Raw genomic sequence first — 21,239 nt, forward strand, 5'->3', positions numbered from 1 at the left:
TTAGAGATTTTGTCACCACCAGGCCTGCCTTACAAGAGACCCTGAAGGAAGCCCTAAACATGGAAAGGAACAACCGGTACCAGCCATTGCAAAAACATGCCAAAATGTAAAGACCATCGAGGCTAGGAAGAAACTGCATCAACTAACGAGCAAAATAACCAGTTAATATCATAATGACAGGATCAAGTTCACACATAACAATATTAACCTTAAATGTCAATGGACTAAATGCTCCAATTAAAAGACACAGACTGGCAAACTGGATAAAGAGTCAAGACCCATCAGTCTGCTGTATTCAGGAGACCCATCTCACATGCAGAGACATACATAGGCTCAAAATAAAGGGATGGAGGAAGATCTACCAAGCAAATGGAGAACAAAAAAAAGCAGGGGTTGCAATCCTAGTCTCTGATAAAACAGACTTTAAACCATCAAAGATCAAAAGAGACAAAGAAGGCCATTACATAATGGTAAAGGGATCAATTCAACAGGAAGAGCTAACTCTCCTAAATATATATGCACCCAATACAGGAGCACCCAGATTCATAAAGCAAGTCCTTAGAGACCTACAAAGAGACTTAGACTCCCATACAATAATAATGGGAGACTTCAACACTCCACTGTCAACATTAGACAGATCAACGAGACAGAAAGTTCACAAGGATATCCAGGAATTGAACTCATCTCTGCACCAAGCGGACCTAATAGACATCTATAGAACTCTCCACCCCAAATCAACAGAATATACATTCTTCTCAGCACCACATCGCACTTATTCCAAAATTGACCACATAATTGGAAGTAAAGCACTCCTCAGCAAATGTACAAGAACTGAAATTATAACAAACTGTCTCTCAGACCACAGTGCAATCAAACTAGAACTCAGGACTAAGAAACTCAATCAAAACCGCTCAACTACATGGAAACTGAACAACCTGCTCCTGAATGACTACTGGGTACATAACGAAATGAAAGCAGAAATAAAGATGTTCTTTGAAACCAATGAGAACAAAGATACAACATACCAGAATCTCTGGGACACATTTAAAGCAGTGTGTAGAGGGAAATTTATAGCACTAAATGCCCACAAGAGAAAGCAGGAGAGATCTAAAATTGACACTCTAACATCACAATTAAAAGAACTAGAGAGGCAAGAGCAAACACATTCAAAAGCTAGCAGAAGGCAAGAAATAACTAAGATCAGAGCAGAACTGAAGGAGATAGAGACACAAAAAACCCTCCAAAAAATCAATGAATCCAGGAGTTGGTTTTTTGAAAAGATCAACAAAATTGACAGACCGCTAGCTAGACTAATAAAGAAGAAAAGAGAGAGGAATCAAATAGACGCAATAAAAAATGATAAAGGGGATATCACCACCGACCCCACAGAAATACAAACAACCATCAGAGAATACTATAAATGCCTCTACGCAAATCAACTAGAAAATCTAGAAGAAATGGATAATTTCCTGGACACTTACACTCTCCAAGACTAAACCAGGAAGAAGTTGAATCCCTGAATAGACCAATAGCAGGCTCTGAAATTGAGGCAACAATTAATAGCCTACCCACCAAAAAAAGTCCAGGACCAGATGGATTCACAGCTGAATTCTACCAGAGGTACAAGGAGGAGCTGGTACCATTCCTTCTGAAACTATTTCAATCAATAGAAAAAGAGGGAATCCTCCCTAACTCTTTTATGAGGCCAACATCATCCTGATACCAAAGCCTGGCAGAGACACAACAAAAAAAGAGAATTTTAGACCAATATCCCTGATGAACATCGATGCAAAAATCCTCAATAAAATACTGGCAAACCGGATTCAGCAGCACATCAAAAAGCTTATCCACCATGATCAAGTGGGCTTCATCCCTGGGATGCAAGGCTGGTTCAACATTCGCAAATCAATAAACGTAATCCAGCATATAAACAGAACCAAAGACAAGAACCACATGATTATCTCAATAGATGCAGAAAAGGCTTTTGACAAAATTCAACAGCCCTTTATGCTAAAAACGCTCAATAAATTTGGTATTGATGGAACGTACCTCAAAATAATAAGAGCTATTTATGACAAACCCACAGCTAATATCATACTGAATGGGCAAAAACTGGAAAAATTCCCTTTGAAAACTGGCACAAGACAGGGATGCCCTCTCTCACCACTCCTATTCAACATAGTGTTGGAAGTTCTGGCTAGGGCAATCAGGCAAGAGAAAGAAATCAAGGGTATCCAGTTAGGAAAAGAAGAAGTCAAATTGTCCCTGTTTGCAGATGACATGATTGTATATTTAGAAAACCCCATCGTCTCAGCCCAAAATCTCCTTAAGCTGATAAGCAACTTCAGCAAAGTCTCAGGATACAAAATTAATGTGCAAAAATCACAAGCATTCTTATACACCAGTAACAGACAAGCAGAGAGCCAAATCAGGAATGAACTTCCATTCACAATTGCTTCAAAGAGAATAAAATACCTAGGAATCCAGCTTACAAGGGATGTAAAGGACCTCTTCAAGGAGAACTACAAACCACTGCTCAGTGAAATCAAAGAGGACACAAACAAATGGAAGAACATACCATGCTCATGGATAGGAAGAATCAATATCGTGAAAATGGCCATACTGCCCAAGGTGATTTATAGATTCAATGCCATCCCCATCAAGCTACCAATGACTTTCTTCACAGAATTGGAAAAAACGGCTTTAAAGTTCATATGGAACCAAAAAAGAGCCCGCATTGCCAAGACAATCCTAAGTCAAAAGGACAAAGCTGGAGGCGTCACGCTACCTGACTTCAAACTATACTACAAGGCTACAGTAACCAAAACAGCATGGTACTGGTACCACAACAGAGATATAGACCAATGGAACAGAACAGAGTCCTCAGAAATAATACCACACATCTACAGCCATCTGATCTTTGACAAACCTGAGAGAAACAAGAAATGGGGAAAGGATTCCCTATTTAATAAATGGTGCTGGGAAAATTGGCTAGCCATAAGTAGAAAGCTGAAACTGGATCCTTTCCTTACCCCTTATACGAAAATTAATTCAAGATGGATTAGAGACTTAAATGTTAGACCTAATACCATAAAAACCCTAGAAGAAAATCTAGGTAGTACCATTCAGGACATAGGCATGGGCAAGGACTTCATGTCTAAAACACCAAAAGCAACGGCAGCAAAAGCAAAAATTGACACATGGGATCTAATTAAACTAAAGAGCTTTTGCACAGCTAAAGAAACTACCATCAGAGTGAACAGGCAACCTACAGAATGGGAAAAAATTTTTGCAACCTACTCATCTGACAAAGGGCTAATATCCAGAATCTACAAAGAACTCAAACAAATATACAAGAAAAAAACAAACAACCCCATCAAAAAGTGGGGAAAGGATATGAACAGACATTTCTCAAAAGAAGACATCCATACAGCCAACAGACACATGAAAAAATGCTCATCATCACTCGCCATCAGAGAAATGCAAATCAAAACCACAATGAGATACCATCTCACACCAGTTAGAATGGCAATCATTAAGAAGTCAGGAAACAACAGGTGTTGGAGAGGATGTGGAGAAATAGGAACACTTTTACACTGTTGGTGGGATTGTAAACTAGTTCAACCATTATGGAAAACAGTATGGCGATTCCTCAAGGATCTAGAACTAGATGTACCATATGACCCAGCCATCCCACTACTGGGTATATACCCAAAGGATTATAATTACTCTACTACAAAGACACATGCACACGTATGTTTATTGCGGCACTATTCACAATAGCAAAGACTTGGAATCAACCCAAATGTCCATCTGTGACAGACTGGATTAAGAAAATGTGGCACATATACACCATGGAATACTATGCAGCCATCAAAAAGGATGAGTTTGCATCCTTTGTAGGGACATGGATGCAGCTGGAAACCATCATTCTTAGCAAACTATCACAAGAAGAGAAAACCAAACACCGCATGTTCTCACTCATAGGTGGGAACTGAACAATGAGATCACTTGGACTCGGGAAGGGAACATCACACACTGGGGCCTATCATGGGGAGGGGGGAGGAGGGAGGGATTGCATTGGGGAGTTATACATGATATAAACGTCATGCACATGTACCCTAGAACTTAAAGTATAATTAAAAAAAAAATAAATAAATAAATAATAAATAAATAAAATTAAAAAAAAAAAAAAAAAAAAAAAAAAACAAGCTTCTCCCATTCTATAGTAACTAACTGCTGCCACCCAGCAGGAAAGTCAGTTATTAAAACACAACACCATCAAAAGTGAATATGAACTTAAACAGTAGATCCAAAGACTACATAGCACATAGTGAGAAAATGAAAATATTTCTAGTAATTATGTTGGCTTTATAAATTCAATGCCATTTCAATAAAAATCCCAACAACATTTGTCACAAAATATGACTAGGTGATTCTATCATATAAATAGAACAGCAGGCCAGGTGTAGTGGCTCACACCTGTAATCCCAGCACTTTGGGAGGCTGAAACAGGTGGATCACTCAAGGCCAGGAGTCGAAGGCCAGCCTGGGCAAAGTGGTGAAAAACCATCTCTACTAAAAATACAAAAATTCGCCGGCCATGGTGGTATATGCCTGTAGTCCCAGGTGCGTGGAAGGCTGAGGCACAAGAATCACTTGAACCCAGGGGGAAGCGGTTGCAGTCAGCCGAGATTGTGCCACTGCACTCCAGCCTGGGTGACAGAGCAAGACTCTGAGGAAAAGAAGGAAGGGAGGGAGGGAGAGGGAATGAGGGAGGGAGGGGAGGGGAGGGAAGGGAAGGGAAGGAAGGAAGGAAGGAAGGAAGGAAGGAAGGAAGGAAGGAAAGAAAGAAAGAAAGAAAGAAACAGCAAAGGGGCAAGTACAACCAAGAGAATACTGAAGAAGAATTCAAGCGGACTGGTAACTTGGCCTATCAGATACCAAGATTTATCACAAAACATTAGTCAGTGTGCTATTGGCATAGGGATAGAGAATCTGTCCTGTTGGAACAGAATAGGGCACTCAGGAAGAGTCCCGGGAATATAAATATATGAAAAATATATGAAACCTGATATATGACAAAACTAGCAATGCAGATCAGTGGAGAAAAAAATTCAGTAGATGAGACTGGGAAAATTTGTTATTAACGTGAGAAAAAGCAAAGTTGGATCCCTAGCCACATGATACCTGGAGATAAATTCTGGGTGGATTAAAGTCCTATTAATGGCCGGGCGCGGTGGCTCAAGCCTGTAATCCCAGCACTTTGGGAGGCCGAGACGGGCAGATCACGAGGTCACGAGATTGAGACCATCCTGGCTAACACGGTGAAACCCCGTCTCTACTAAAAAATACAAAAAACTAGCTGGGCGAGGTGGCGGGCGCCTGTAGTCCCAGCTACTCGGGAGGCTGAGGCAGGAGAATGGCGTGAACCCGGGAGGCGGAGCTTGCAGTGAGCTGAGATCCGGCCACTGCACTCCAGCCTGGGCGACAGAGCGAGGCTCCGTCTCAAAAAAAAAAAAAAAAAAAAAGTCCTATTAATAAGAAATAAATCTTTTAAAAATTTTATAAGAATGTATAGAAAGATATTTTATAACTTTGGCGGAGGGAAAAGGAAGTATCCCCAAAATACAAACCATAAAGGAGAATGATAAATTAGATTATACTGAAATTATGCATTAAAACCATTAGAACTGATGAGAGTTCACATCGAAAATATATAAAGAATTCCTGCAAAAAAATATGAAAAAGACAAATTAAACAGGAAAATGGAAAGGGGTTTGAATAGGTAATTCATGGAAGAGGAAGCCCAAATGATAAATATACTTAAAAACATAAACTGTCTAACTAAAATTCAAAGAAATGCTCAATGATAAATGTTCCTTTCACACCCCATAGTTAAACAAAAATTTAAAAGTCTGCCCAAGATATAGAGAAAAAGCAACTATTTTTTTTTTTTTTTTGAGACGGAGTCTCGCTCTGTCACCCAAGCTGGAGTGCACTGGCCAGATCTCAGCTCACTGCAAGCTCCGCCTCCCGGGTTCACGCCATTCTCCTGCCTCAGCCTCCCGAGTAGCTGGGACTACAGGCGCCCGCCACCTCGCCCAGCTAGTTTTTTGTGGGTTTTTTTGTATTTTTTTTTTCTTCATAGAGACGGGGTTTCACCGTGTTAGCCAGGATGGTCTCGATCTCCTGACCTTGTGATCCGCCCGTCTCGGCCTCCCAAAGTGCTGGGATTACAGGCTTGAGCCACCGCGCCTGGCCGAAAAAGCAACTATTATACACTGGTAGTGGGAGTGTGAATTAACACAACTCCTTTGGAGAATGGTTTGGCAATAGGTAGAAAAGTTGAAGGTGCACAAACCCAGTGGCCCAACAATTTAACTACTGGGTATGTATCTTGGAGGCTTAGAGAATCTCTAATGCAGGTGTACAAGGAGACTTGTACAAAATTGTTCATGCAAATAGTATCATATTTTTCTTAAGGATATATATGTTAAAATTTGTGAACTGGAAAACCTGGAAGAAATAGATAAATTCTGGCTGGGCGCGGTGGCTCAAGCCTGTAATCCCAGCACTTTGGGAGGCCGAGACGGGTGGATCACGAGGTCAGAAGATCGAGACCATCCTGGCTAACACGGTGAAACCCCGTCTCTACTAAAAAATACAAAAAACTAGCCGGGCGAGGTGGCGGGTGCCTGTAGTCCCAGCTACTCGGGAGGCTGAGGCAGGAGAATGGCGTAGACCCGGGAGGCGGAGCTTGCAGTGAGCTGAGATCCGGCCACTGCACTCCAGCCTGGGTGACAGAGCGAGACTCCATCTCAAAAAAAAAAAAAAAAAAGAAATAGATAAATTCCTGGACACATTCAACCTACCAAGATTGAACCATGAAGAAATAGAAAAGCTGAACAGACCAATAACAAGCAATGAGATTGAACCAGTAATAAAATGTCACCCATTAAACGTAAGTCAAGGACCTGATGGCTTCACTGCTGAATTCCACCAAACATTTAAAGAACTAATACCAATTCTACTCAAACTATTCGAAAAAATTGAAGAGGAGGGAATACTTCTAAAGTCATTATCCAAGGCCCCAGGACTACATTGATACTAAAGCCAGATAAGGACACAAACAAAAAAAGAAACCTACAGGCCAAGATCCCTGATGAACATAGATGCAAAAGTTCTCGACAAAATACTATCACACCAAATTCAACAACATATCAAAAAGATTATTAACCATTGATCAAGTGGAATCCATCCCAGGAATGCAAGGATAGTTCAACATACACAAATCAATAAATGTGATACATCACATCAACAGATATAGTTGGGATCAGTGCCCTGGTTACATAATCAAACATGCCTTCTCAAGTCTCACCTTGTTCTTACCTCTCCTAGAACCTTTGAGAGCTATCTTTTTATTACTAATCTTTGGCCCTTGCTTGATTAACCTCTTAGTAAAGTTTGTGTCTTTTAGATTACAGTAGTTCCAGGTAAAGTCAATGCTGGTACAAGGCTTCCAATCCATCTTGCCTACTGATCAGGAGAATTAAAGTGTTCTGCCTATGGGCCCCTTAGATCGGGTATCCAGAGATTTTTATTCCTCTGGTGCTTGGCCAGGGCCTATGCCCATAACATAAGCAGGAAGCAGTTACAGAAGACAGATTTTCACCCTTCTGCAGCCCTGTTAAGATTAAGGAGGAGGGGGACCAGGCGCGGTAGCTCAAGCCTGTAATCCCAGCACTTTGGGAGGCCGAGACGGGTGGATCATGAGGTCAGGAGATCAAGACCATCCTGGCTAACCCGGTGAAACCCCGTCTCTACTAAAAATTACAAAAAACTAGCTGGGTGAGGTGGCAGGCAGCTGTAGTCCCATCCCAGCTACTCAGGAGGCTGAGGCAGGAGAATGGCGTAAACCTGAGAGGCAGAGCTTGCAGTGAGCCGAGATCCGGCCACTGCACTCCAGCCTGGGCAACAGAGGAAGACTCCGTCTCAAAAGAAAAAAAAAAAAAAAAAGATTAAGGAGGAGAGTCTAATCTCTGAGACATGAATGAGATAGGAGGCGGGGCTCAACTCTGGAACCAGATTGGAGACTGGCTGAAACAGGGAAAGGCTGAAAGCACCTCTCCATAAGACATGCTTACCAGTATCATGACAGTTTACTCATGCCCCAGCAACAACCTGGAAGTTACCACCCTTTTTCTAGAAATTTCTGAATAACCTACTCCTTAATTTGCATGTAATTAAAAATGGGTATAAATGTGACTGTGCAACTGCCCCTGAGTTGCTGCTCTGGACACACTGCTGATGGGTGCTCTGCTCTGCAGGAGCAGTCACAGAGCTATAACACTGTGCTCTTGATAAAGCTGTTTTTCTACCACCAGCTAGCCCTTGAATTTCTTCCTGAGGGAAGCCAAGAACCTCCATGGGTGGAACCCCAGTTTTGACGCTCCCTTGCCCTGAAACATGATGATAAACCTAAATTCAGGATAGTGTTTGCCCCTAGGGGCAGGAGGGAAATAGGACTGGGGAGGGAATACAAAGGGTTTTAACTGTATCTGTAACATTTCATTTCATAGGCTGGTTGGTAAGGTCATGCATATTCATTATGTCATTATGGTTTATTCAATGTCTTAGGTGTGAAGATTTTCCTAATAAGTAAAGATTGAGATTTGCATAATAAATATTTATAACTAATAAAAAAATAAGGATGGTAGTTTCTAAGCAGTGTTGTACTTAACCGGTAAGAAAAATATTTAAGGCCGGGCGCGGTGGCTCAAGCCTGTAATCCCAGCACTTTGGGAGGCCGAGACGGGCGGATCACGAGGTCAGGAGATCGAGAACATCCTGACTAACACAGTGAAACCCCGTCTCTACTAAAAAATACAAAAAAACTAGCCGGGCGAGGTGGCGGGCGCCTGTAGTCCCAGCTACTCGGGAGGCTGAGGCAGGAGAATGGCGTGAACACGGGAGGCGGAGCTTGCAGTGAGCTGAGATCCGGCCACTGCACTCCAGCCTGGGCAACAGAGCGAGACTCCGTCTCAAAAAAAAAAAAAAAAAAAAAAAAAGAAAAATATTTAAAGAAAAAAATTCAAGGCAAATTCATTTTTGGTTAGTTTACACAATAATCATTCTTTTTAAATTCCTTCTATATCAATTTATTTTTATACCCATTAATCAATTTTTCTTCCTCCCCTCCCATGATAATCATACTTGATCAAACTCCTGACCCAAAGATAGAGATGAGTCCTTCTGCTACTAATATTTTCCATACGTTTTGTCTTTTCATTGTTTCAAATACTTTTGAAACTTTGTTCAGATAGTTATGTGTGGTAAAACAATAGTGTGGAAAAATAGCTGATTTTAATAATTGTATCAGTGTAAAGTTCAGCAGTTAACTTACTAAGCTTTCCCTCAAGGAGCACTGTAATTTTTTAAAAAAATGAATGTTTAGTTTTGTCTTGATGCTGTTAGAATAAAGAAAAACAGCTGATACTTCATGTTTATTCTATGCTGAGGTATCACTGAGTATTCCGAACAGCTCTATAACTTAAGAACCGTTGTTATCCCCATTGTACAGATCAGAAAACGGAGATACAGAGAAGTTAAATAACTTGCCTAAGGACACACAGCTAGTAAGAGGTAGTGGGGTTAGAACTCAGGCAATCTGGTTCCAGAGTTTGTGCTTTTAACACTACCCTGAAGATGAAGAAGAACAGTACATTTCATATTGCTGGATAAATAAAAATGGTTCTAGCAATCTTACCCACTCAAAACAAAAGCTTTGTTTGCTTGACTGACTTTGATACTGACTCATTCCCAGCTTTTGGGAGATCCAGAAATTTCTGTTATTATAGCAGTTAATTAAAGAATCTGCTAACTCAGAAAGGCAGCAGTCCAAAGTCAGGCAGACACTAAAACACAGGGTCTTCCACGCTGCAGAAAATGCGCATGAGCATGTCCGCTGCTTGGGAGCTCTGCCTTTGCCCCCGCGGTGCACACACGCTTCTCCCCACGTGCTCAGGCGCCCTACCTGGCCGTGCAGCATGGACTCCAGCACTAGCGCCCACAGGTCCACAAAGGATGTGGGGTGGCCCTGCTCAGCCCGCAGCTCCAGCTCCCGGCGATAACTCCCCAGGCGCTCTGGGGAAAAGACCTCCAGCTTGCTCTTGGCCAGGTGCTCCCGGACGTATCGGATAGGTCCCTCCAGGTCCCTCTGCGACCACTCAGGGTCCCCGTACAGGTGGGCCATTGTCCTGGGAGAACGAGGGGACAGAACAGTAGGAGCCCGAGGCCCAGCATGGGGCGCTGCAACCCCTCCTTCCCACCCTGCAGCTTCTCCTGGCATGTGGCTTCTGCCGCCAAGGCTCGGCCGATCTGGGAAGCGGATCTCAGGGCTTTCTCTCCTTCTAGACCAGCGCTGTCCAATATTAATACAATGTTTGCCACGCGCGGAATTTTAAATTTCCTAGTAACCACATTAAAAAGATATACAAGCCTGTAAAATTAATTTTAATATTTTATTTAATCGCTATATTCAAAAATTATCATTTCAACATGTAATCAATACAGTTACTGATGTAATTTCTATTTTTGTTTTCAAACTAAGTCTTCCAAATTCACTGTGTATTTTTTTTTTTTTTCAGACGGAGTCTTGCTCTGTTGCCCAGGCTGGAGTGCAGTGGCACAATCTCAGCTCACTGCAAGCTCTGCCACCTGGGTTCACGCCATTCTCCTGCCTCAGCCTCCCCAACAGCTGGGACTACAGGCACCCACCGCCATGGCTGGCTAATTTTGTATTTTTAGTAGAGATGGGATTTCACCGTGTTAGCCAGGATGGTCTCGATCTCCTGACCTCGTGATCTGCCCGCCTCAGACTCCCAAAGTGCTGGGATTACAGGCGTGAGCACAGCGCCCAGCCTTCACTGTGTATTTATAACACACCTCAATGTGGACTGGCTGCATTTCAAGTGGTCAATAACCACGTGGCTACTGGCTACCATTGTGGCTTACTGTACTGGACAGCCCAGTTCTGGACCCCACTCCCATCTTCATGGTCCTGTCCTGAAGCCTTTTCACACTGTGTTTGTCAACAGCTGTCACCTAAACTCCTCTGAGGAGTTTCCTCTTCTTTTACTCCTTAAAGTCACATTTCAATAAGACTCACAGGAACGAATCTCTAACAGCGGGATGCTGCACCTCGTCATGCTGTAGGATGAGGGTGTAGGGAGGTCATGCTATCTTTAGGTAAAAATAGCATTTCGGCCGGGCGCGGTGGCTCAAGCCTGTAATCCCAGCACTTTGGGAGGCCAAGACGGGCGGATCACGAGGTCAGGAGATCGAGACCATCCTGGCTAACCTGGTGAAACCCCGTCTCTACTAAAAAATACAAAAAACTAGCCGGGCGAGGTGGCGGGCGCCTGTAGTCACAGCTACTCGGGAGGCTGAGGCAGGAGAATGGCGTGAACCCGGGAGGCGGAGCTTGCAGTGAGCTGAGATCCGGCCACTGCACTCCAGCCTGGGCGACAGAGCGAGACTCTGTCTCAAAAAAAAAAAAAAAAAAAAAAAATAGCATTTCGACCTCAATGTCTACACAGTCTTAAATGGACAATAAGGAATCTACCTCGAGTGTGGTGAAGATTAAATGAAATAATAACAATGAACAATAAAAAGAGCTACCAATTAGGAACTCCTGGCTGTGCTGGGCATTAAGTTAAGTGCTTTACTTGGGTGATCCCCCAACCCCAGTCCCACGCGGTGTGTGCCATGATTGCCCCTGTTTGGAGCTGCGTCAACTGAGAATCAGAAGAGATAAGTTGCTCAGGGTCAGCCAGCCAGTAAGTGGTGCTGCCGGGACTCAGACCCAGCTGCATCTGAGCCAGCTACCTCACAGCCCTTCAGTAACATCCGGAATGCACCTCCCGCACCGCCTTGCTCACAGCAGGGCTTCTGTAAACGTCTGTTTCCTCCCTTGTGGGAAAGCTGCCTGGCTCCTATCAGATCACACTGCTCACACCTACTCTGCCCTGCTATGGCCCCTGATCATCTCTGCCATCCAGTCCCCCCGGATCCTCACCACGTAGAGCCAGAGATGCCACTGAAGTAGGTCACACAGTCCAGCAGGCCCAGCTTCTGCAGGGCCAATAGGTGGCCATAGAGCGAGGTCATGGCCCGGGCACCTCCTCCTGTGGCCATGATGCCCACGATGGGTACCTGGACCACACACAGACACAGGCTGGATTAACAAGGAAAGGGGCCAGCTGCCTCCTGTGTCACCCAAAGCCCTGCCCCGCTCCCTGTCTCCAGGGCCCACATGGGTGAGGCCTGATAGAGTCAGGGTCAGAGCTAGGTCCAGCCTTCTTCTGGAAGCAACGGCTCTCAGCCCAGGATGGAGCTCCCAAGGGAGTTAGATCCCCAAAGCCCACCCACGCTCCCATGTCTCCCCACATATGCCCACTCTCCACTGACTGGAGTTTCTGGAGAGGCATAGGAATCAGGTACTCCCTTATGGCCAGTCCAGGATATCTGCACACACATCTCCCTGTGCCCCCAGACCTCGTCCTCCTGCAGGTCTCTGTCCAGCTGCAGGGCCTGCTTCAGGGCCTTGGCCACCACCTGCTTCCTCCTGCTCAGGAAGGCCTGCTCCTCTGCACACAGATTGAAGCCCAGGTGCACGGCCAGCTCCTTGGAGCTGTGTCAGTGGAGGATCCAGGGGTCAGGAGACACCTGCATAGCTCAGCCACCGGCCGGCCAAGCCCACAGCGAGCTGCCAGAGAAGCCCCTCCTCCAATCTCAAGGACCACCCTTGTCCACAGCCCTCCCCTCCTGCATGCCTGCCTCTCACTGTCCCCACAGATGTGAATGTCCCTTACCAGCCCTCCGCCTTGAGCTGCAGCCTCACTCCTGGGACCTGAAATCAAAGCCAGAGACCCTGCTCAGACCCTCCTAGACCCCTAAGCAGCATATGGGTATCCCCTGGGGCCTTGGTCTCCTTCATCTTCTTTTTTTTTTTTGAGATGGAGTTTCGCTCTTGTTGCTCAGGCTGGAGTGCAGTGGTGCGATCTTGACTCACTGCAACCTCCGCCTGCTGGGTTCAAGCGATTCTCCTGCCTCAGCCTCCAGAGTAGCTGGGATTACAGGTATGTGCCACTATGCCCAGCTAATTTTTGCATTTTTAGTAAAGACAGAATTTCCCCATGCTGGCCAGGCTGTTCTCGAACTCCTGACCTCAGGTGATCTGCCTGCCTCAGCCTCCCAAAGTGCTGGGATTACAGGCTTAAGCCACAGAGCCCAGCCTTATATTCATTCTTACTGTCATTTCCCATCCAGTTGAGGCCACTTACATCTTGAGCAGGAACATCCATGGTCACCTCCTTCCCGATCAAGGGCCTCAGGGGCACAGTGAGGTTCTGAGCTGAGTTGTCCCCATTCCAGCCATTGCTTGTGGAGCTCTGGAGGGAAAGCATCATTCATTCATTCAACAAATCCCTACTGAGTATCTAGACTGTAATCCAGACAGACATAGTCTCTCCCTGATAATACAGAATATTATAATATTGATAAGTATCATAACTATAAAATTATAAGAGCTAACATTTATGTAGTACAAAGGCATTGTTCTCACTGAATAGCATGTATAAATTTATAAAGACATGGGTAATGAACTGATGTTAGTAAATGTCATGAAGGAAATAAGTGGTGTGATATGACAGTTTCTAATGCAACCAAAGGTGGAGTCCGTGGGGTTTATTTGAGGTGGGGGTCAAGGAGGACCTTCTGAAAAGGCACCATTTGAGCTAAGATGTTGAGGAGGAGGAGGAGGCAGTCTTGGAAGGAGCCAGTGGGGGACAGGAGAGCACCTGGCATGTTGGAAATGACAGAGGAGACAAGGATGGCTGGCACATCGTGCATGGGGGGAGTGTGGAACAAAATGAGGCGGCAGAGGTGAGCGAGTGCCAGGCTGTGCAGGGCCTTGTCGGCACAGATGACAGATGTCATGTCTTATTCTTTTTTTTTTTTTTTTTTTTGAGACAGAGTCTCGCTCTGTCGTCCAGGCTGGAGTGCGGTGGCCAGATCTCAGCTCACTGCAAGTTCCACCTCCCAGGTTTATGCCATTCTCCTGCCTCAGCCTCCTGAGTAGCTGGGACTACAGGTGCCCGCCACCTTGCTCGGCTAGTTTTTTTGTATTTTTTAGTAGAGACGGGGTTTCACCAGGTTAGCCAGGATGGTCTCGATCTCCTGACCTCGTGATCTGCCCGCCTTGGCCTCCCAAGTGCTGGGATTACAGGCTTGAGCCACCGCGCCCGGCCGTCATGTCTTATTCTAAGGGTATCTCTGGAGGGGCTGCTGGAGGATTCAAAGATTGATATGGTGTAGCAACCACATGACCACTCTGGCCCCTGGTGGTCCTCCATGTCTGCCAAGGGTGAGGTACCTAACTAGGGAGGCTGACAAGGCCACAGGGGCCTTGGCCCTGGTGTGCAGGGAAAGCAGGGAGGGGCCTGCAGCAGCTGGAGCTGCCCAAGCCTGGGATTGCAAATGAGGTCTAGAGCCAAGACCTACCCTCAGGCGCGCACTCAGCTCTGTCTCTAGGGCTGCCATGTAGTGGAAGCGGAAGGCAGAGGCTGTGCCCAGGGAGGATGTCTGTGTGTCCTCATAGGACCCCTTCAACTCCAGCTCCAGCTCCAACTTGTCCTGATCTAGGGAGAGCGGGCAGGTTAGCATGAGAACAAGAGCCCGGAACCCCAGCTCGGACCTGGAACAGCAGCACCACCACTTGGACTCAGAGGATGCCTGGGAGCCTGGGCCATCTGAAAAGGGCCCTTCCCAGTCCACGGGGCCCACAGTCCCCCTGCCCCAGACTCCTGCCTTCTGCAACATGCTCTCCCCCAGGTCAGGGGACCCTCCTGCCCAGAGGAGACCCATGGCCCTCTGTGCCATGTTGGTGAGAAGGGAGAGGCAAGCTCTCTCCTGCTGCTGGCCTCCCGCCCTGTGCAGGCTTCCCAGCAATCCTCCTCACCCCCACGTCCACGCAGAGTCCAGGCCTGCTTCTAAACTGGTCTCACCTGCAACCACAGCGATGCTACCTGCGCTGTCCAGATGCACATCCAGGCATGACAGCTCTCGGGCCTGGGGAAGACCACATCATGGGCAGGGGCCTCTGCAGGGTAAGCTGAGGTCCCCTCAACCTCAACCCTCTGAGCCCCACTGTCTCAAATCCACCACACACACAAGGGGTTGTGTGGACTCAGGATGGGATTGGCTGCAGAGACCCTTGACCCCATGGGTGAGCCTCTGCCGCTGCCGAAGCTGATGCTCCCCAGCAGGCAGGCGGGCCCCGGCTCCATACCTCCCCACCAGCTCTCCTGGCATTGCCAAACTCCTGAAACCTCCTAGAGCGCCCAGCCCTCAGATACAGCTCTTTCTTCTCTTGTTTCCCTGTGGCTTGGAGCTGGAGGAGATATTCTACCACAACTCCAAATAATCTAAGCCACCCACAGGAGGGTGGACTGGGCGCCGGAGAAACACTCAGAACATTTCCTGGTTGTCGTCTGTGGCCTAACTGGGGACACTGACAAGGCCAGGCCCCCGTGGCCTTGCCAAGGGATTCTGTGTGCTATCTGTGAAGCATACCAGCAGATGGCCGCCACCCACGCTCCACACAATCACTGAATTTGCCTACCTGCTGCGTGTCTCCATCACCTCCTAAGAGGCAGTGCCATTGGCTTGACTTTATCTTCATGTGTATTTTTAAAAGTAATACCCGCCCATCAAACAGCCCCTGGGAGCTTAAATGCTGGGCCCTAGGTGCCTTCGCACATGACCCTGGACCCGCCTGCTCCCAGGTCTGTGCTGCTGGTCTGGGATACTGTGTGACTGGTCTGGGACACTGTGATAAAAGCTTCTAGAGCGCTTGCCACCTTGCGGCCATTTCTGTTCACTGCAGCTTCGTGAGCCCGCGATTAGGAGCACTGACGGGGACTCTCCCCGTCCTAAGTAGGAACTGCCTGAGCCCTGGATCCGATCTCTAGGATCCAGTCTCCGATGTCGGCAGCACACCACCCTGGGAGCTCCCTCTGAGCCTCGGTGACCTCAACATGAACAACCAGAAGGTGGGCGTGGCCTGCCTGATTTCTTCACCACTTCCCAGGGAAGCGCTCAGTCAATCCCTAAAACTATGAGTTCACCGCAGGTGACTAAACACCTTCCGGAAGCACCCCGAACAGCTGTGGGCCAGAACCTCCTCTCAGCAGAGCCCTGCCTCCCCTCTCTCTATACGCCCCTTAGCTCCAGGCCCCTCCAAGACCCACAGCCCCAGGTGGCCACCTGGCTGGAAGGCCAGGGGTGGTTTTACCACGAAGCCCTGCCCCTTCCTTGTCCCTGCAGGTCCACACCCCAGGCAGCTGCCCTCCCTCCCCAAGTGTCTGCTCTGGGGCCCCTCCCCTAAGCCTGGGGCAAGTGCTTACCACAAGGACTTTGTTGGTGATGAGGTTTTCTGGGCGATCCGACCTGGAAAAATCAAACCATGCAAAGGCAAACGCTTCTTGCATTCACCTCCCCCTCCCGCCCATGTGGGGTCTCCCTGGGTGATGCTGAGGGCTCTGTAGGTCCTGGATAAGGTTCAGAGGGAAGGGGAGATGCTTTGCAGGAGGAGAGGGGAGGGGAGAGAGCAGACATTGAAAACATCGGCCTTCCTCTCTGCAGTTCCCTAAGAGAAGCCCCACCCCACACCCGACCTCTCTGGCAGAGGTAGGAGATGAGGGACAGTCAGGCAGACTGACCACAGGGAGATCTAGGTCAGGGCCATTTCCTCAGACAGAGCCTGAGTCCGGAGACACTCCCTGGGCTGTGTGACATTACTCACGTTTCTTCCATCAGGAACTCCACATCCAGCTCCTCCTCTCCCTGAAATCAGAGAGGATGAGCACATCATCAGCACATACCTATTGCTTCAGAGTTGACACAGTTCTTTTATAGGTGTCATCTCATCCTCTCAAGCAGTCTCTAAGGGAGGCACGTTAGTACAATTATTTCCAATTTACAGACGAGGAAACTGAGGCTACCTGCCCACATTGCCCGTGGCTAGTAAGTCTGCAGAGAACCAGTCTCCCTCCCTCGGAGGTCCCACAACTCGGGGCAAGACTGAAGGGGAAGACAAGGAGCACAGCCAAAGGAGGTATGATGTGCAGGACCCATTTTTTTTTTTTGAGGAGGGCCCAGACCCCCGAACTCTGCCGTCCCCACCCCCAGGCTGCAGCAGGAAGGCAGGTAAGGCCTTCACAAAGCAGGCCTTGGCACCACCAGCAGGAGTAATGGATGCTGAGCTGTGTTTTGAGGGGTGTTAGGAAGTTCTCCCAAAGCCGTCCTGCCACCGGTGGCTAAAATTCCTCCACTGGGTGATTTAGCCTGTAACTGTAAAGTGAAGCCTTCTCCTTGCTTATTAAAATGCAAATATCTCTGGAAGGGGTTTAGATTTTCTGTGAATGAGTTCACCCCAGCAGTCTCCCAACAGGTGGGAGAAACAGCAACTTCCTCAGCTTGGAGTCAGAAGAAGTGGGGCCCACGGGGACTTCCCCACCCACCTGGGGACTCTGGGAGAAGGTTTTCCGGAGCAGCTTGCCAGGGAGGACTTCTGAGATATCATAGAGAACCTTGAAGCAGATGTCATCCTCCGTGACTGAGTCCTCATCATAGATGCTAAGTTCCAGAACATTCTAGGAACCAGGAACAGTGACTTAGCATTTTACCTGCTCATAGCGAGAGTAGCTCACCTCTGTTGAGCCCTTACTTGATGTCTAGAGCCAGAGAAGATTATTATGCCCCCACTCTTCTGCACTTCAAAATAAAATTTAAAAAAAAACTGTAAAACTTAAATGTAAGGAAATCTTATTAAATTTCAAATTTCCTCCTTCTAATTTTTGTTTTTATCAAACATAAAATTCTGAGCTGGACATGGTGGCTCATGCCTGTTATCCCAGCACTTTGGGAGGCTGAAGTGGGTGGATCACCTGATGTCAAGAGTTTGAGACCAGCCTGGCCAACATGGTGAAACCCCATCTCTACTAAAAACACAAAAAAATTAGCTGAACATGGTGATGGGTGCCTGTAATCCCAGCTACTCGGGAGGCTGAGGCAGGAGAATCACTTGAACCTGGGAGGCGTAGGTTGCAGTGAGCCGAGATCGTGCCATTCAACTCCAGCCTGGGCAATAAGAGCAAACTCCGTCTCAAAACAAAAACAAGAACAAAACAAAACACATAAAAGTCTGTCAAAGAATTCTCTCTTCCTCTCTCTCTGTCTGTGTCTCTGTCTCTCTCCTTGGCTTCTCTGGCTCCCTGAGCTGCACCCTAAGGTATGTGCTGGTGACCTTCCACGGTCTTCCATGCACTGTCTCATTTCACCCCACAGCACGACCCAGTCAGGAGGGTGCTCTTACTGTCTCTGTTTCACAGCTAGGCTTCGAGAGGAACCCACCTTGTGGGAGTCAGTCTCACAGCCAGTTGGTGAAAGGACCATGTTCATTCTTTCATACATTCCCTTGCACACAGCACAGACGGGCCAGGCCACAGAGACCCCCTTCTCCTAAGAGTTTCTCTGACAACCCCGGAGGAAGCATGCTGGACCCCAGGAACCCTCGCATGGGGGTCCGGCCTGTTCACAGGGAAGTGGCCAGGAGTCCCCGGCCTTCACCTTGACCTGACTTTGGATAAGGAAATGGAAGGCCTCATTCCACACAGGATGACTGGTGTCAGTGAGCGTCTTGGTCTTAAACTTCATTCCAGGCACGGTCGACAGCTGTAGGATCACGTAAGGGTCAGCCTCACTCACTGCCAAGGTTAAGGAAGACTTTGTGAGGGAGGATTCCTCACACCCCTCTCCACGGGCCATGCCAGTTTCCTATCAAGACCCTGTTGGTCACCACAGGTGACCCAGCCCAGCCCCAGGGTGCTCATCTTGGCCCTTCCCATGGGATCCGGTCCTCCCTGCTCCTGCCAGAGCGCACAGGGCGTTGACTCACACAGGTCGGCCCCGCGCAGGTTCCGCGCCTCCAGGACCCTCACGGCGAGCTGCCAGCAGCCAGAGGCCTCCCGCTGGAGAGAAAATCAAACTCCAGAGTCCTTCCCACATTCCCTCCCCTGTACCTGGAGCTGCTGTGCTGCACTGGGCTGCCGATACCCCTCACCACTCTCCTGGCACTTGGTGGTGCTGACACCGACTGCTGCCAGGCATTCTGAGACACCCTCTGGGGACCACAGAGCCTTTGTCCACCTCTGTCTTTGGGGTCATGGTTCTGGGCTGCAGCAGTCAGGGAATAGCAGCCCACCCAGGGTGGGATTTGTGGAACCCCTTCCCCTTCAGGAACAGAGAAACATGGGGTAGTGGACAGAGCAAGGAACTGAGGTCTGAGGAGTGGCCACCACATAGCTCAGTTAGATGTCAGCCCTTCCCAGAGCTCCCAGGGAGGGCAGCCCTTTGGCAAAACAAGGGCTACCTTTGGTGACCCTACTGCCAGCACTGCCCACCTCTCAGCCCTTCTGGACAGGAAGCAGGCACATGACTTAAGGGAGGCTGAGCCTCGGCAGCCCAGTCCACAGGTGCTACCCTGGATCTCAGCAATCTGCACTATAAAGCGTGTGAATGAGGAAACTCCAGGAGCACTGGGCCATCGTAGGGAGCAGTTGGTGCTGTGGGTGAAAGGCCACTATGTATTAAGATGCTGATGAGGCCATGTCAGCCACAGACAGCCCAGGTGAGAGGGAGAAGCAGCTGAGTGGGCAGAAGCTGGAGGAGAAGATGAACAGAGAGTAGGTGGCAGGAGGGAAGGCGGATGGCCAGTGGGGTGTGGCTGAGACCTGCTGGGGACTGAGCACTGGGGGTGTCCCCCCACCCCACTGCTGAGGTCCCTGGCACTGCCAGGATCAGGAGGGCCCTGGGGTTTCTGTTCTTCCTATGCCCTGCTGCACGGCTTCTCCTGGGTGCCTAGCACAGATTTCTTATAAGCCCCTTCGATGTGAAGTTACTCAAATGGGTTTGGCAGGGCAAATGGCATTTTTTCCTGTGGGCTGACACCAAGGAAGGTTGTTGGCCTTGCATCCTCTTGGAAAGGAGCCTTCCTAGGAGGACAACCTATGGGGCACGTGGCCGCAGCAGAAAGAGCCTACGTACAGAAGGTCTGTTAGAACAGGGGCTATCAGAAAGGAGCACTGCCTGTGCCAGGGAGTGGGGTAGTGGGAGTCCCCAGCCAGGAGGGGACCCTGCTGGGCCACAGGGTGGCAGGACCCCCAAGGGGCACCAGGTGCACGAAGGCCTATGAAATGCTAAACGCAGGAGCCACGCAGTATGGCGGCCCCGCTGAAGAACCCACAGACCACCTTCATTCCAGAAAAAAAAAACTCTGCTGGAGCTTCTGCCACTCAGCGGCTCTGCCACCAGGTTAGACTTCCCACTAAGTAAGTATGATTGTCTCAGACACTTATATCCCTTCACCTGCTCCTCCCTGATCCTGAGGGAGCCAACAGGCAGTGCAGTGTTTGCACAGTGAACATTCAACATCGCATAGCTGGGAGACTGTTGTGGCAAAACCAGAGCTGTTTCCTGCTTGGCGCTCTCCCATGACCAGACCCACTTCCATGCATGTGGTTGGATGTTCTCGGTGCCTACAAGGACTGGTCTCCGCTCTGCACAGATGCTGCTTGCTAGGGGCTGGCTCAGCATCCACGGGGACCTGACTCTCCACTCACCACCAAAAACCATAAAGGACCATGGGCCACGGCAAAACCATATGCGTGGTGGCCCTGCCCCTGCATCTTTCCTCTCTGTGGTTCCATGCCAACATCCCTATCATTCCAGGCAGCTTTCCAGCAGAGCATACACGACCTCCCTGAGCAAGGTAGACTTGTTTCTGTCTTCTTGGGGATTAACTCCAGTGGCACCAGCAACATGTCAACTCTATAAACCTTAAGCCTTATAGATGTTGTCAGCAGCAGAGATTTCATGAACTTCGGGGCATCTAGCTCCATTTCCTCCCCTCACTCAGACTCCACCACTGCCGGCCACAGGGAGGTGATGGCTGGGATGCTGGGGCCCTGCAGGGTGTTGAGTTTCAATGTCCCACTCCAAGACAAGACAGGGGAAGGGCAGAGGCAACCTGGCCTCGTTCCCCTGCTCCCCGGGGCCAGGCCGACACTCCACAGGTCCACAGCTTGGGGGCTGCTCTAAAGCCATTTGGGCTACTA

The 21,239-nt window shown here is 48.3% G+C and overlaps 1 protein-coding gene across 1 annotated transcript in view; it reads right to left on the minus strand.

Annotated features, from left to right (window-relative positions):
• The window catches only part of PLA2G4D (phospholipase A2 group IVD), a 29,675-nt gene extending 10,784 nt beyond the window's left edge, over window positions 1-18,891 (minus strand). Inside the window, exons 1-11 of the mRNA XM_033190877.1 lie at window positions 18,694-18,891; window positions 17,586-17,717; window positions 16,868-16,908; window positions 16,470-16,512; window positions 15,069-15,132; window positions 14,566-14,702; window positions 13,347-13,454; window positions 12,876-12,913; window positions 12,559-12,694; window positions 12,080-12,216; window positions 10,037-10,259 (exon numbers count right to left, since the gene is read on the minus strand). Of these exons, the coding sequence (XP_033046768.1) occupies window positions 10,037-10,259; window positions 12,080-12,216; window positions 12,559-12,694; window positions 12,876-12,913; window positions 13,347-13,454; window positions 14,566-14,702; window positions 15,069-15,132; window positions 16,470-16,512; window positions 16,868-16,908; window positions 17,586-17,717; window positions 18,694-18,891 (1,257 nt within the window). The remainder of the gene's footprint in view (window positions 1-10,036; window positions 10,260-12,079; window positions 12,217-12,558; window positions 12,695-12,875; window positions 12,914-13,346; window positions 13,455-14,565; window positions 14,703-15,068; window positions 15,133-16,469; window positions 16,513-16,867; window positions 16,909-17,585; window positions 17,718-18,693) is intronic.
• Between the last annotated feature and the right edge of the window lie 2,348 nt (window positions 18,892-21,239).

This window comes from Trachypithecus francoisi, unplaced genomic scaffold (genome assembly GCF_009764315.1).
Source record: "Trachypithecus francoisi isolate TF-2019V2 unplaced genomic scaffold, Tfra_2.0 Lachesis_group3, whole genome shotgun sequence".
Lineage (NCBI taxonomy): Eukaryota > Metazoa > Chordata > Mammalia > Primates > Cercopithecidae > Trachypithecus > Trachypithecus francoisi.